Consider the following 15,221-nt stretch of genomic DNA (forward strand, 5'->3'; position numbering starts at 1 on the left):
AGGTAAACCTAATTATAATGTCAGAAGTTTCTTTTCATTGAATTATTGTGTAGGATTCTGTTTAGTGCAATATCTGTTATATTAATTTCTGAATACTGCCTTTTTATGTATTTTAAAATTAAGATCCCCAAATTGAAGAAATTGGATTCTTGATTTGACTGTAAGCCAGGCACATTTTTGTGAAATTTATCCCTAAATATTTATATTTTGATGCTAATACAGTTTTTTAATTTAAATTTGATTTTCTAATTGTTCATGATTGTTTATAGAAATACAAGGGTTGTATTATTGACCTTATATCATCAACCTTGCAAAATTTATTTACTATTTTAAGTTTATTTGTATTAATATTTGTATTACTAATTAATTCATTTGTATTGATGAATAATTCATTTGTATTTTCATTTGTAAGTTCATACACATACCATCTATGAAGAAGTCAGTTTTTATTTCTTCCTTTTCTTTCTTTATACTTTTGCTTCTTTTACCCGTGTTATTTCTCTGGGCTAGGATTCACATTGAAGTGTTAAATAGAAATAGAAATAGCAGGCATCTTTGTCTCATTCCTGATTTGAGGTGGAAGTCTTTCAATATTTCACAGTTAAATATAATGTTTGCTTTCCTTATTTGGTTTTTACAAATGCCCTTCATCAAATTAAGGAAATTGTCTTCTATTTCCACTTGGCTGAGATTTTATATGATTAAATCTTGGATTTTATCAAGTAGTTTCATTACTTGACATCTACTGAAGTGGTCATTTGATTTTTCTCTTCTATTAGTGTGGTGAATTATATTAATTAACTTTGGAATGTTAATTTGTCCTTTAATTCCTAGGAAATCCCTATTTGGTGACAATACAATATCCTATTATATATTGCTAATTTGATTTGGGACTAGCTTTAAAAAACTTTTTTGCAACTACGTTTATGAGAGAGACCTGCCTCTACTTCTTTCTTGTAATGTTTCTGTTGAGTGTTGGTATGAAGATTATGCTGGATTCAGAAAATAAGTTGGGAAGTGTTTTCTCTTTCTAATCTTCAGAAGAATTTGTGTAAAATTAGTATTTTTTAAATGTGTGGAACTATGGCTATTAAACTATGGATTCATTTTAAAATAAATACAAAACCATCCAGATTTTAAATTTCTTTTCCTGCCAGTTTTGGCAGGTTGAGTTTTTCCAGAAATGTCCATCTCCTCTAAAATTTAAAATCTATTAACGTTGTACTTCTCTTTTAATGTCATTAGAATCTGTAGTATGTCACGTTTCATTCCTAATACTGGAAAATTATACCTTCTATCATTCTTCTCTCTCTTTTTTTCTTGAACAGTTTTTAAAAAACTGTTAGTCTTTTCAAAGTATCAATTTGTTGTTTTATTTTCTGTATACGTGTTTCTTTCCTGTGTCTTTAAGTTTTGCTCTTACCTTTATTATATCCTTCCTTATACATTTTTTTAATTGAATTTGTCAGTTTTTTTTTAACATCTTATGCTTTTGAGGATATAAAACTTCCTCAGAGCATAGCTTTAGTTGCATCTTACAAATCTAAATGTCATATTTTCATTATCATTCAATTAAAATATATTGTAATTTATGTTGTAATTTCTTCTTTTACCATGAGTTATTTAGAAGTGCATTGTTTATTTTTCAAACATTTGGAAATTTTCTAGTTTTGTTTTATTACTGATTTTTAGACTATTTTCATTATGGCCACAGAATATAACTATGTGATTGTAATCCTTTGACATTTGTTAAGGCTTGATTTTTTTGTCTCAACAGGTAGTTAATTTTGGTTAATGTCTCATTTGTATTAGAAAAGAAAGTATAGTCTGTCATTGTTGATAACAATGTTCAATTTATGTTAATTAGGTCAACTTTGTTACTCATGTTGCTCAAATATTCTACATATTTACAGATTTTTTTTCCTGCTGGTTCTTAGAGTTGCTGAGAGATGTGTGTGCAAAATTTCCCACTGAGACTGTGTTTTTATCTCATTCTTCATCCAGTTTTGCCAATTTTTTGTTTTACATATTTAGAAGCTATTAGGTAATGTTATTAGCTCATATAAATTTAAGATTGTTGTATCTACCTGATGGTTGAATGTTTAATAATAAATACATATTTGTCTTAATTTCAAGTAATTCTTCTTGTCAGAGTCTACTTTATCTAATAATAGTATATTATATCAATGTTACATCTTTTTCTATTCCTTTACTTTGTTTTTCAATATCATTATATCTAAGGTGTGCTCTTGTAAACAGTATATTGCTATTGTAGTTTTTAAAATTCAGGTTCATAATTTTTGTTTTTTAATGGAAGTACTTTGTTTACTTGTTTGTTGTTGGTAAAAAACACATAACGTTAGATTTACCATCTTAAACATTTTTAAGTGTACGGTTCAGTAGTGTTAAGTATATTCACATTATTGTGCAACAGCTCTGTAGAACTTTTTTGTCTTGCAACACTGAAACTCTATACCCACTGAACACTAATTGTCTCTTTACATTAATATAATTGCTCTAACATTTGGGTTTAATTTGTCATTTTGCTATTTGTTTTCTATTTATCTCACATTTTCCCCTTCTCCTCTCATTTCTTTACTGCTATTACACTAAATAAGAACTTTTACTATTACATTTCCTTCCATTAGCTTACTAGTTATGAATTCTTTTTTAGAAAATTATTTTAGCATTATAATAAAGATTACAAAATACCATTAAAATCTCTTGTAAATCGATATTTTTGCCACTTGTCTGATCATCCAAGAACCTTAGAGCAATTTATCTCTACTTAGTTCATTCTGCGATTTGTTACTATTGAAATGTATTTTATTTTATTTTATTTTTTTACTAAGATTTTCTTTATTTTTTTGAAATGTATTTTAATTACACATATATTTTAAACTCCATATTATAAATGTTTTATACAGTGAATATTGATTTATTCTTACCCACATATTTATATTCTCCAGTGTTCTTTCCTTCCTGCATTTCTTTGCTTCCATCTGTAATAATTTCCCTCTGCCTTTACTGTTTTGTTAGTGTGGGTTCTTCTTGTGACAAATTCTTCCAGTTTATATTTCTGAAAATGTCTTTATTTTGCCTTCATTTTTTTCTTATATTTCAGTATAGAATTCAACATCAGCAATTATTTTATATCAGCACTTTGAAGCTGTAATTCCAATGTCTTCTGATTTTCATCATTTTAGATGAAATTAGCTCTCAGTTTTATTGTAGTTCCTTTGACAGTAATATATTTCTTTTTCTCTGATTTAAAACTTTTTCCCTCTGTAATTTTTAGCTGTTTCACTGTCATGTGCCTAGAGGTGTTTTTCTTTGTATTTATTCTTATTTGGGTTCATAATTTATCTTGAGTATTAGAGTAGTATCTTTCATTAATTTTGAAAAATGATTGACCACTGTTTTTCAAATATTGTCTCAGCCCATTTTTCTCTCTCCTTTCCAAGGGGAATTCCTATTACATATATCTTAGACCTTTTTTCTGTGTCACCTATGTTTCTTATGCTCATCTCTATATTTTTATCCATTTTTCTCTCCATGTGTCAGTGAGGATAGTTTCTTCTAAGATATTTTTCAATTCGCTAACTTTTTCCTTGCTATAATCTGTTGTTTACAGATATTTTTGTTCAGTTATTAAATGTATAGCCTTAAAATTTCTTTTGAACATTTTATTTATAGATTCTAATTCTCTTCTATAATTCTCCAGCTAATTTTTTTATTCCCCCGATTCTGTTTCTATTCTTTTCTCACGAGTTTTTTCCTCTGGAGTTTCCATTCATTTGTTTATATTTCCTTTATGCTTGGTAATTTTTACTGAATGCTGAATATGTATATGCAAAATGTAGAGATGATGCTATAGATGATGAAATTCCTTTGCTATGGAGAGGATTTACTTTTGCACCTCAAAGGCAGTTAGAAGACTGTCAGATAAACTTAATGTATTCTGTGTTTGAGCTGATTCAAATCAGGATTTCAGGCTTCAGGAAGACTGGTCTATTTTTACTTCACCCTTTTCTTACAGGCAGGACTCAGCAAACTTTTTCTGTGTCAGATTAGATAGTAAATATTTCAGACTTTGCAGGTCTGTGGTCTCTGCTGCAACTATGCAACCCTGTCATTACAAAAAAAAAATCCATGAAAAATATGTAAATTAATGGGTGTGGTTGTGTTCCAATAAAACTTTATTTATAAAAACAGGCAGTAGGTCATATTTGCCCTGCAGACTGTATTTTTCCAATCTTTTTTTTTTTGGCATCTTTATTGGAGTATAATTGCTTTACAATGGTGTGTTAGTTTCTGCTTTATAACAAAGTGAATCAGTTATACGTATACATATGTTCCCATATCTCTTCCCTCTTGAGTCTCCCTCCCTCCCACCCTCCCTATGCCACCCCTCCAGACGGTCACAAAGCACCGAGCTGATCTCCCTGTGCTATGCGGCTGCTTCCCACTAGCTATCTACCTTACGTTTGGTAGTGTATATATGCCCATGCCTCTCTCTCGCTTTGTCACAGCTTACCCTTCCCCCTCCCCATATCCTCAAGTCCATTCTCTAGTAGGTCTGTGTCTTTATTCCTGTCTTACCGCTAGGTTCTTCATGACATTTGTTTTTTTCTTAAATTCCATATATATGTGTTAGCATACGGTATTTGTCTTTCTCTTTCTGACTTACTTCACTCTGTATGACAGACTCTGGGTCTATCCACCTCATTACAAATAGCTCAATTTCGTTTCTTTTTATGGCTGAGTAATATTCCATTGTATATATGTGCCACATCTTCTTTATCCATTCATCCGATGATGGACACTTAGGTTGTTTCCATCTCTGGACTATTGTAAATAGAGCTGCAATGAACATTTTGGTACATGACTCTTTTTGAATTATGGTTTTCTCAGGGTATATGCCCAGTAGTGGGATTGCTGGGTCGTATGGTAGTTCTATTTGTAGTTTTTTAAGGAACCTCCATACTGTTCTCCATAGTGGCTGTACCAATTCACATTCCCACCAGCAGTGCAAGAGTGTTCCCTTTTCTCCACACCCTCTCCAGCATTTATTGTTTCTAGTTTTTGTTTTTTGTTTTTTTTTGTGGTACACGGGCCTCTCACTGTTGTGGCCTCTCCCTTTGCCGAGCACAGGCTCCGGACGCGCAGGCTCAGCGGCCATGGCTCACGGGTCCAGCCACTCCGCGGCATGTGGGATCTTCCCGGACCGGGGCACGAACCCATGTCCCCTGCATCGGCAGGCGGACTCTCAACCACTGCGCCACCAGGGAAGCCCATGTTTCTAGATTTTTTAATGATGGCCATTCTGACTGGTGTGAGATGATATCTCATTGTAGTTTTGATTTTCATTTCTCTAATGATTAATGATGTTGAGCATTCTTTCATGTGTTTGTTGGCAGTCTGTATATCTTCTTTGGAGAAATGTCTATTTAGGTCTTCTGCCTTCCAATCTTTATGCCAGGATGTGGGGACATTCTCTCCAGGGATCTCATCTCAAATCTTGGGATATTTAAGATTCCTCTGTGGAGAGCTCTAAGCTCCAATTTTTGTCTCCCTCCTCCTGTGAAACTGCTGTTAGATCTGCTAATCTTCTCATGTGATTGGCTACAATATGAATTAGCAAACACTCAGAGGGGAAAAGCAACATCAAATGCTGGGTTTACCTCTTTGCACTTACTTTCTCTCCAGGATTGTAGCTTCTAAGATAGTCACCTGGGTAACTCTCTGATGCCTTCACAGATTTTTCCCAAAAAATTTATGTAGATTTTCTCCTTGTTCTTGGAACAAGTAATCTGGCAAGCGTATGAAGATCTTTTTTGAAATTTAGATTCACCATTGCCTTAACAAAGAGAGTAAAAATCATCCTTATATTTCAGGTTTTATGTCAGAAATTGTCAGACCAAAGGGTATATTCAGAATCCAGTTGGCTACTCCCCGCCCCATCTTTAAATGATAATTTGCCTTGAATCTGTTCAATTCCCTTCATACTGACTGCTCCTTCTTTAGTTCTCATCTAAAACAGCCTTCTGATTCTCCCAGTGTGCCTTGTCTAATTCATTTCCTCATGGTAGCCAGAGTAAGTCTTATAAAACATAAATTTGAGCATGTTACCTCTCCCTGCTTAAAATTCTAGTGACTCTCCATTTCCCTTAGAATATGAAAGACAAATTTTAAGATAGCTTGAAAGGCCCTTCAGGACCTGAGCCCTGTTTACCTCTCCAACCTGATTTTTCAAAACTTTTTCTTTAAGACTGTATTCTCTAATTCTAATCAATTTCTTTCCATTTCTTGAACTGGCCAAATCCTCTCCCACCTCAGTGCCTTTGCATACGATCTACCTGGGTCATGATGTCCCTTTTACCTTGCCTTCGCCTTAAGTTCCTAGTTATCATTCAAATCTCAGCTTAGCTTATTAACTCATTCTCTAGGAAACCTTTTCTGACTCCTGAATTCTTGCCTAGATATAGAGTACTGTGTATTTCCTCAGCAATGTTTCTGATCCCCCTTACATTGAAAATTTATGTGTTTACTTCTTTGTATCTCCTTAACTACTATAAGCTTCAAGGGCAAGGCTAGCTCTAGTCCAGTTGTGAATCATTAGCATCTAGCACAGTGCCTGGCTTATAATAGGTGTTCAGTAGTTCTTTGCTAAAGGAATGAATGAATGAGATGCTTTAAATGTGTTTGGCAGTATTTATTTTTCATTACGATGTTTACATTTATTGATTTTTGGTATATAACCTTATAAGCTGGGAAAGCAGTATTATTTCTGGTTTTAAAATAGGCAAATAGGAACAGAGCAGCCAGATGACTTGCTTGGGATTTTTCAGGATTTTTAATGGTGAACGTGTATCTATTCTCTAGGTTCTATAGATCTCCAGGTAGATGGCAAGATTATGTACCATAGTTTTCCCTCACTCATTACTTCATTGCTCCTTTTACATTCTTACCACTTTCTTTATTTTCCTTCCCCCTATATTATCATTTAGGCCACACTGAAAACTAGAGAGATGGTGACACCGTGATTAATCAATAGGTTTGAGGATTTTTAGAGAGTTTAATCCTTCATCATTAAGCGAAACTTCCATCTCCCCCACGACTCTGTTAGTCTGGCCTCAGGATGCAGGGGAAGGAGATGTGACAGGTGGTAACTCCTCCCTTTCAAGGTGAGATTATGCATAGAAATTCCAGGAGTTTGTGAGAGGTCAGTCATTCGTATTATCAAATCACTTTGTAATTGAAACCCGTGATTTAGAGCCAGTTTATGAATCCTTATAATTAGATATTAGTAAATAACTTCAAAACTGTGTGTGGTACCTGGAAGATTGGGAGTGGATTTGAGGTTCACTACCTTATCAGATTCCTTTGGTGCTGACATTGAGGCTATGAAATCATTTAATTTTTTTTTAACATCTTTATTGCAGTATAATTGCTTTACAATGGTGTGTTAGTTTCTACTTTATAACAAAGTGAATCAGCTATACATATACATATATCCCCATATCTCCTCCCTCTTGCGTCTCCCTCCCACCCTCCCTATCCCACGCCTCTAGGTGGTCACAAAGCACTGAGCTGATCTCCCTTCATTTGATTTTTAAAAGGAGGAAGTTCTTATGTGAAATCAGAAACATGATGAGTGGAAACAATCTTCTCTGTGGTCTCTTAAAGAGATTATTAAAGGGAAATATTAAATCATATTTAATATCCTTAAATAGTTTATCATTAACTTCCATTCTGAAATCATTTAAAACCAATGTTTATCACTTTTGTGTATCTGTGTGGGGTGGGGGAAAGAGACAGATTTTGTTCCTTTGTGTATAACTCTGCCATAAAGTGTGCCGTAGTCAGTTCAGTTGCTGGGATTAATACTCAGAGAACAATGAGGCAGGACAGACAGTATCTGAAGCGTTTTCTAAAAACTGTCTCTTGAATGTTACACAATGAGGCCCCAGGCAAGAATCTGGAATCTGGAAGTAGAAACAGAGATTGAGAGACCAGAAGACATTTATTTTTCTGGGCCCCATCCTGGCTTGACTGGAAAGTTTGAAGGTGACTTGATTCATGCCTTTCAGGTAGCATCCTTTTCAAGTGGATGGCCATGGAACCCAAGAAGATCTCAGAAAAGCAGGAGGAAATTCTTTCTATCCTGGAAGAAAAATTTCCTCGCTTACCTCCAAGAGATGACATTATCAGCGTCCTGCAGGAGACCCAATTCAGTGCTCAGGGTGAGTGACTCTGTCCCCCAGCTCTGTCTCAGCTGCTGAGGAGGGATGCTTTGTGATGTGGAGTGTTACTGGGCCCCAGGAGGTGAATTTGAGTGTGGCTTCACGTTCTTCCCTTTTGCTGGAGGTTGTGGAAGATTTTCAGGCATACCAGGTTAACTCACCTGGAAGCAGGCAGTCTGTACTGCAGGCTTTCCTCTGAGACCTTCGTGTCTGGATGTGTGGTTAATCCATGCATCTAATGGGCACCCCAGATGCATCATCACATGAAATCTCTGTGCTGAGAGGGTTCTATTTTGAGAATGTGGCAGGAGCAATGTCAAGCACAATGAGATTTCATCAATCCATTAATTTTAGAAAAAAATAAGACTCTTAAGCAGAAAAAAGTGTTCTGTAAGTCTAGGCTTTGTCAAGAGAGTGGATTTCCTGGATCAATTGTTTAATAATAATAATAATAGATGTAGTTCATTAAGTGCCTAATATGTCCAAGGTTCTGATGGTATAACTTTGCATGAATTAGAGTCCTCGCGACAACCCTGTCAGGTGGAATTATTTATTATGCCTGATTTCCAGATGGGAACACTGAACCACAGAAAGGCATCTTTGCTTTCCCATCATCACACACACAGCTAGGAAGTGGCCAGGCCAGGATTTAAACCCAGACAGTCTATCTTTAAGGTGCATAGCTTTCTCCCTTAGTTCGGGATCCCTCGGGGCAGAGCCTTAGGCAAAGCAATTTATTTGGGAGGTGATCCCGGAAAACACTGATAGGGCATGGAGCGCTTTAACAAGCAAGTTAGCTTTGTGGGAAACCAGGCCTTCATCCCGCTAGGGAACTCTGCAAAAGAGTGTAAAATTGCACCGCAGAGTTTTCCTACCCGAGAGGTGCAGTGGCACGTTGCAACTTGTTTATCAGAGCTCCAAGAGCTGATTGTTAAATTTTCAGGAATTTTGTGAGTGGGTTGATGTTGGGTTGGCAGGTTGAAATCAGTCATGGTAGAAGGATTGACAACACAGAAATGAACACTACAACTCAGGTTTTGTTATGAGCATACCACTGGAATGTTGAGGGGTACTTAGTCCCAGGGACTGTTAATTCCCCCAGGGTGGGCTCTGGCAGCCAGAGAAAGCCCTCAGGAAAAGAGATGCAGGTGCTAGTGGTTGAGGGCCCTGCATTGGGAAAGTCTGAGGAAATGTGGACGGGACACTGACGCACCTGCCACACCTTCTGTTACATATGCTCTTGTGCATGTGCACAAGATGTACGTGGATGTATAGCTGCATGATGGCATGCATTTTGTCATTCATTTTCAAAACTAGACCAAACTTTTAATGTCACTGTATATTCTATAAAGCATTTTACGCTGTAGTATGATAGATTGAAGCCTTCCAATCTTCAAGTCGAAGAAAAATATTTAGTACCTATCTGTTTCCCCATACTGCTGTGATTGACAGTGTTCTAAGTTGGAAGGGCAAGTAGTTGACTCTGCTGTCTTAATATGCATCTGGGTAGGAGATACGTGCTTTACTGGCCTTTACTGTAAGTCTTCTTCTCAAGAGTTTAGGCCTAATCTGATACAATAACCTAGGGTGAGAATTCATTGTTAAGCCAGAGCCTTTTCTGATTTTCTGTGATAAATTTTATTGAAGCACATGGGTCAGCTGACTAAAAACTATGCAGTTCTGGATAATTTATCCCTTCTGGATTATTCCTCCGATCATTTAAGTAATCCTTTATCTCCTATTGCCAGAGCCTATTACAAGGGGGACCAACTTAATTATGACAGTTTTATGGGTCATATTTATAAAGTGCATTTTGAGTAAAATTACAGTTGAAAACATGGAGACTCACCTTAATGCATCCTGAAAGCAAATCGTGGCCTTGTTAGGTATTATTTGGTTATTTGCTTGGTTATGCTACTTTTCTTTTTACCTCCTCCCCTTCGCTTCTCTGCTTTTATCTGCTATGGGCTTCCAGAGTCTGACCTCTGAGTATTTGATCTTCTGGGCTCCCCTGAAGATTACTGGTTTCTGGTTGGATTTGGTCCATGGGAAGACTTAGAAACATATGGGGCGTGGGAGTCAAAGGAAGAAGAGACTGTAATATTTCTTCCCTGCTCCCTTCCTGTTTGGTGCTAAGTTTCTGGCAGCCCCTCTTCTACTGTTCCAGATCCCTGTTTCCCTCCTTTGAACCTCTGCTAGTCTCCGAATGCCTCACTATCTTTTATTAGTTTTCTCAGTCCCGCCCACATCTCTGTAAGAGTCCTGCCATTAAAGAATCTTCTTTTGCATCCTGAAGGGTGAATGCTATTTCCTGCTGGGATCCTAACTGATGCAAACATTGTCAGTAATGTGATTTTTGCCTTAATATGTGTGTTTATTATGGTTAAAAGAAATATGAGAGGGGAAATACTGAAATTAACAGGGCGACTTCTTTAGATAATCCCTTGATATTACCAAAAAAGTTCCCCAAGTATAACATACTGTTTTTTTCTCTAATCCACAGGTTTGAGTATTGAACAGACAATGCTGAAGGATCTGAAGGAACTTTCAGATGGAGAAATAAAAGTGGCCATTAGTAGCGTGAACATGACCCTGGAGGTAAGGGTGGGAAAGCTTTTTCAGCAATGACAGATTTCACACAATTGCATTCTGAGAAAATGGAATACGATTCTGTCTATTGCATAAGTTAGTGTTAGTCTTTTGCTGTGATATATTTGCTTCTTTGTGATATATTTGACTAGGAATGCGGGTTATTATTTTGGGTGAAAACACTATGCTAAACCAATGAAAAATGCCAAACAAGATGAGTGCCACTTCATTCATCTCAGTAAAACAAAACCTAAAACATAATCACATATGTATACATGTATGTGTATGTATATGTATATCCTATTTAATAACAATGATTATACATGTGATTAGATTCACTTCCTTTTTCTGTGCACTACCCTGCATTGTCCATAGATCTGTTCTAAGAAACCAAGCTGTCCTTTGGCTTTTGTAAGCTATTTGGATCCATGTCATTTTGAGAATCAATGGTGACAAATCAAGTATTAATAAGACCCTCCTTCCAATCTGTTAAATGAATGATTCAAAGTGAATGCAGCTCTTGACTTTGTATGTTTCCTTGGTCAATTGTCTTTTGTTTACTTTGGGGCTTTTCAGTGACTTGCACGTTAATCTTAATTAACCTAACTAATGGGAATTATATTTTACAGAGGCACGTTTATGCCGTGCAGAACTCTGAGTATTTTTTACTGTTATGTTGCCTTGATCAAGCGATCCACCTTTAATTGAGGCACTGAACTCTCAAGTCAAGTTTATGGAGATAAAAATTGCTGTCTAGGCATTTTGTCTTTTAGATTTTAGAACTGTATGTTGCTATTCTTTTTATTTTTCTGGTGGTAATGGTGACTGTATCACTGTGTATATTTCTAGGGCATAGCAGGCACGCATCGGGTATCCATGCCTCGGAAAACCCAAGAGCAAACCAGGTGGCTTTTTCTGTGATTTCTTTGTAAAATTGTTCCTAGGTGTTTTGATATTGTAGTTCGGCTTGTACATCCATATGAGTACCAAGAGGCAGAGTGTTGTCGCTAAAGATACTCACACTTGATGGTGATATAGTTTACAGACCATATTCTCATTGCATATAGAAACTCAACTGTTTCTGTGGACTTTCGAATTGATAAATGCTCCATATGATTAGATGGTGATGTGACTCAATACAAGAAATACATGCAATTTGGGATGTAGTAATGAGATCATCACTTCAATTACAAATCTGCTTTGTGTCTAGAAATCCAAGGAAGACATGGATCTTGCAAGGGTCAGTGGCTTTGAGAATCATTTCTACCAGTTCAGGCCTTAGGGTTTTCTTTCTCTTTCCCCCCTCCCGTCTCCCTTCATTTAATGGCATCTTATTAGGTTTTAAATGCCTTGTTTGGAATTCCTTTCTAAATCAACATAGAGCATCTTGTAATTGCTTAGGGAACTGTCTGTAGTTAGCAAATTATTTTAAGGCTATTATTATTATTATAGATTTACTGTAGCTTTAATGTACCTTCATTTATATTATAGGGGTATACAAATAGCTCTGTTAGATATGTTAAACTGTAAATGTTTATCAAGCTGAATAAGTGATAAAAAGATCGTCTTAATTTTGACAGTAATTTACATAGAGGGCCAGTAATTAATCAGGTGGCTAAGTACATCTCTGGAAGAGCTATATGATCTTCTGGGAGGAGGGAGAAGGACATTTATACATATAAAGAAGGGTACACAGATTAAACTCTAATCAGCTGAATGAGAGCTTTTCACTTGTACATAACAGGGATATTAAAGATAACTGAGAAATGCAGAAGGAACTCCTTAATAACATTGTATATCTTCTTTGAGAGAGAAAATGTACACTATTTAATCTTTTAGTTGGAAAAATCCCCAAGTTAAGGGCAGAGTTTGGTTTTCTCCATAGATCATCCTGTGATACAGTGGCATTTTCACAATCTCTATCTATATTTGATTATATTTCAATATTCCTTTCCCATTCCCATTTAAAAATAATGACAGAATTCCCCCTGTCTTATTTTGTGTGTTTTGGAACAGCTGTCTAATAGCCCTTTAAATCTAGACATATTCTCAAAGAAATTTTCTTAGTTCCTATGACTTTCTAAATCTTACTTGTCCTTCAAAGCATGGTCAAGACCTAGCTACTTCATGATGACTTGTAGAAATTATTCATTTTCTATTACCACTTGCAAAATTGACCAACTTAGGACTTAAATATATACTATATCTTCCATTAATTTTGAACTTGTTTCAAATATTTAATCATGGTTAGACAATATTTTAAGTTAATTGGGGGTAAAGATGGTATTGTTGGCTTCTGTCTCCCTTTGATTTCCTGACACCGTGCTGGGGACATAGTAGGTACTCGGTTAATACAGATACACGTTGGTGTCTGCCATTTGTTCCTTTGATATCTGATTTTCATTTCCTGTTAAATTTAAGTAAGTCAGCTAGGAAAGCAAAGCCGTCTAACTATGCATCCAGGCCAATTTACTTTGTTTCCTTCCAGTCGGTTTCAACTGTAGCTGAAGGCTGAGATCAGCTAGATAAAATATGGCCCACATATTTATCAGTAGAACTGCTTATCCAGCAGTCCCAAATTTGAATGGGTTACTTGTCACTGGAAGGAATCAGCTGGAAGTTCTGTGTGATGTCGGAGCAATGGGAAAGAGGATTCCTTACATTTTCAATGGCCCTTTGCAACTCCACAGTTGTATGTGTCATGGCTTTTATTTGCCTGATGACCCAGTTAACTTTCTTGGGTGGAAATATTGAGAAAATAAGAGGAATTTGTCTCCTTGCAACATATATAGAATGTCCTTCAGAGGGAAGCACTGGTTTGGGTGGTAGAAACCACTACCTTTGACAGATGGGTTCACACTGGCCCTCTACGTTATAAAGAGAAAGCTACTAAACCTTTTGTCTCTCCTTTTTATTGTAGTATATCTCACAAATGATAGTTGTTCTAATTAAGGTTATATGGGTTATTGAAAATCTACCGTCGAAAGTAAATAATTACAATAATACTGAGTTTCAGTGCTTTGTTCAATATGTGAGGTCAGAACGAGTGTGACCTTGAAAAGCAGTAGATAAAAAAATGGCCATATCAGGGGGCTTCCCTGGTGGCGCAGTGGTTGAGAGTCCGCCTGCCAATGCGGGGGACACGGGTTCGTGTCCCGGTCCGGGAGGATCCCACAAGCCATGGAGCAGCTGGGCCTGTGAGCCATGGCCGCTGAGCCTGCACGTCCGGAGCCTGTGCTCCTCAACAGGAGAGGCCGCAACAGTGAGAGGCCCACGTACCGCCAAAAATAAAAATTAAAAATGGCCATATCAGAAGCATGGCCAGAGGGCTAGTTCTTCTTGCAGAGAGGACTTGGAAGCTAGGACCATGGAAGAGATACTGCAGTCCCATTTCACATGGCCTCCGGTTCATTCTGAGTCTGAATATAGCACACATCCTGTGGGGCACACACACCATGTATAGGAATCCACCTCATTCATTATGGTTGTACCTGATCCTTTGTGCCCTTTTCATTGTTTGCCAATTTGATTATCAGGAAAGAGACACAGGTGGTTTTGATTTTCTTCTAATTCTGCATTTTAGTGGAGGAACCAGTAGAGAGAAACGAAGGTTGCCAAAAACCAAATCTATGTTAAAAAACTTTAAATAGTAAAGCCTTAGGGAAAATAAAGAAGAGAATTTATGGATATTAAAGTACGTGCTTAACTGGAACAAACTTTGCCTTTATGCTCCATTCGCTCCAGCAGAATGCAGCAATTATACATCCTGGGCCTACTTTACTCCTAGCAAAGCAGTATGTCTAGATGTTAAGGGAAAGGGACAAATCTTTCCAGTCCAATAAGGTGCCAATGAAGCAAATGAGATTGCTCATGGCGATACCACATGAATAGTTCCCTTGCCAACACCAAGTATTATTACATCTCCTTTAAGCATTTCCCAAGAGGCTGTAAGTCATTAGCATCTTTCTTCAGGAAGAACAATAACCAGGCGCTGACTTGATCACTTTTGTTATGACCAATCATGTTATGAATATTGCCACATATATACTGTGTCAGTTTGCTGCCATAACGAAGCACCACACACTATGTGGCTTAAACAACATAACTTTATTGTGTCACAGTCTGGAGGCTGGAAGTCCAAGATCTGACATTGGCAGGACAGGTTCCTTCTGAAAGCTGAGAGAGAATCTGTCCCATGCCTCTCTCCTAGCTTCTGGTGGTTTACAGGCAATCTTTGGCATTCCATGGCTTATAGAAGTACCACCTTGGTCTCTGCCTTTGTTTTCACATTATCTTCCCCCTATGCATGTCTCCAGATTTTTCCTTTTCATATGGTCATTAGTCGTATTGGATTAAGGCCCACCCTGATGACCTTATCTTAACTAT

The 15,221-nt window shown here is 36.7% G+C and overlaps 1 protein-coding gene across 1 annotated transcript in view; it reads left to right on the top strand.

Annotated features, from left to right (window-relative positions):
* PRUNE2 (prune homolog 2 with BCH domain) overlaps window positions 1-15,221 on the top strand; it is a 272,023-nt gene that overhangs the window by 63,817 nt on the left and 192,985 nt on the right. The window contains exons 5-6 of the mRNA XM_060014603.1: window positions 8,094-8,246; window positions 10,750-10,844. Of these exons, the coding sequence (XP_059870586.1) occupies window positions 8,094-8,246; window positions 10,750-10,844 (248 nt within the window). The remainder of the gene's footprint in view (window positions 1-8,093; window positions 8,247-10,749; window positions 10,845-15,221) is intronic.

Source organism: Delphinus delphis, chromosome 6 (assembly GCF_949987515.2).
Source record: "Delphinus delphis chromosome 6, mDelDel1.2, whole genome shotgun sequence".
Lineage (NCBI taxonomy): Eukaryota > Metazoa > Chordata > Mammalia > Artiodactyla > Delphinidae > Delphinus > Delphinus delphis.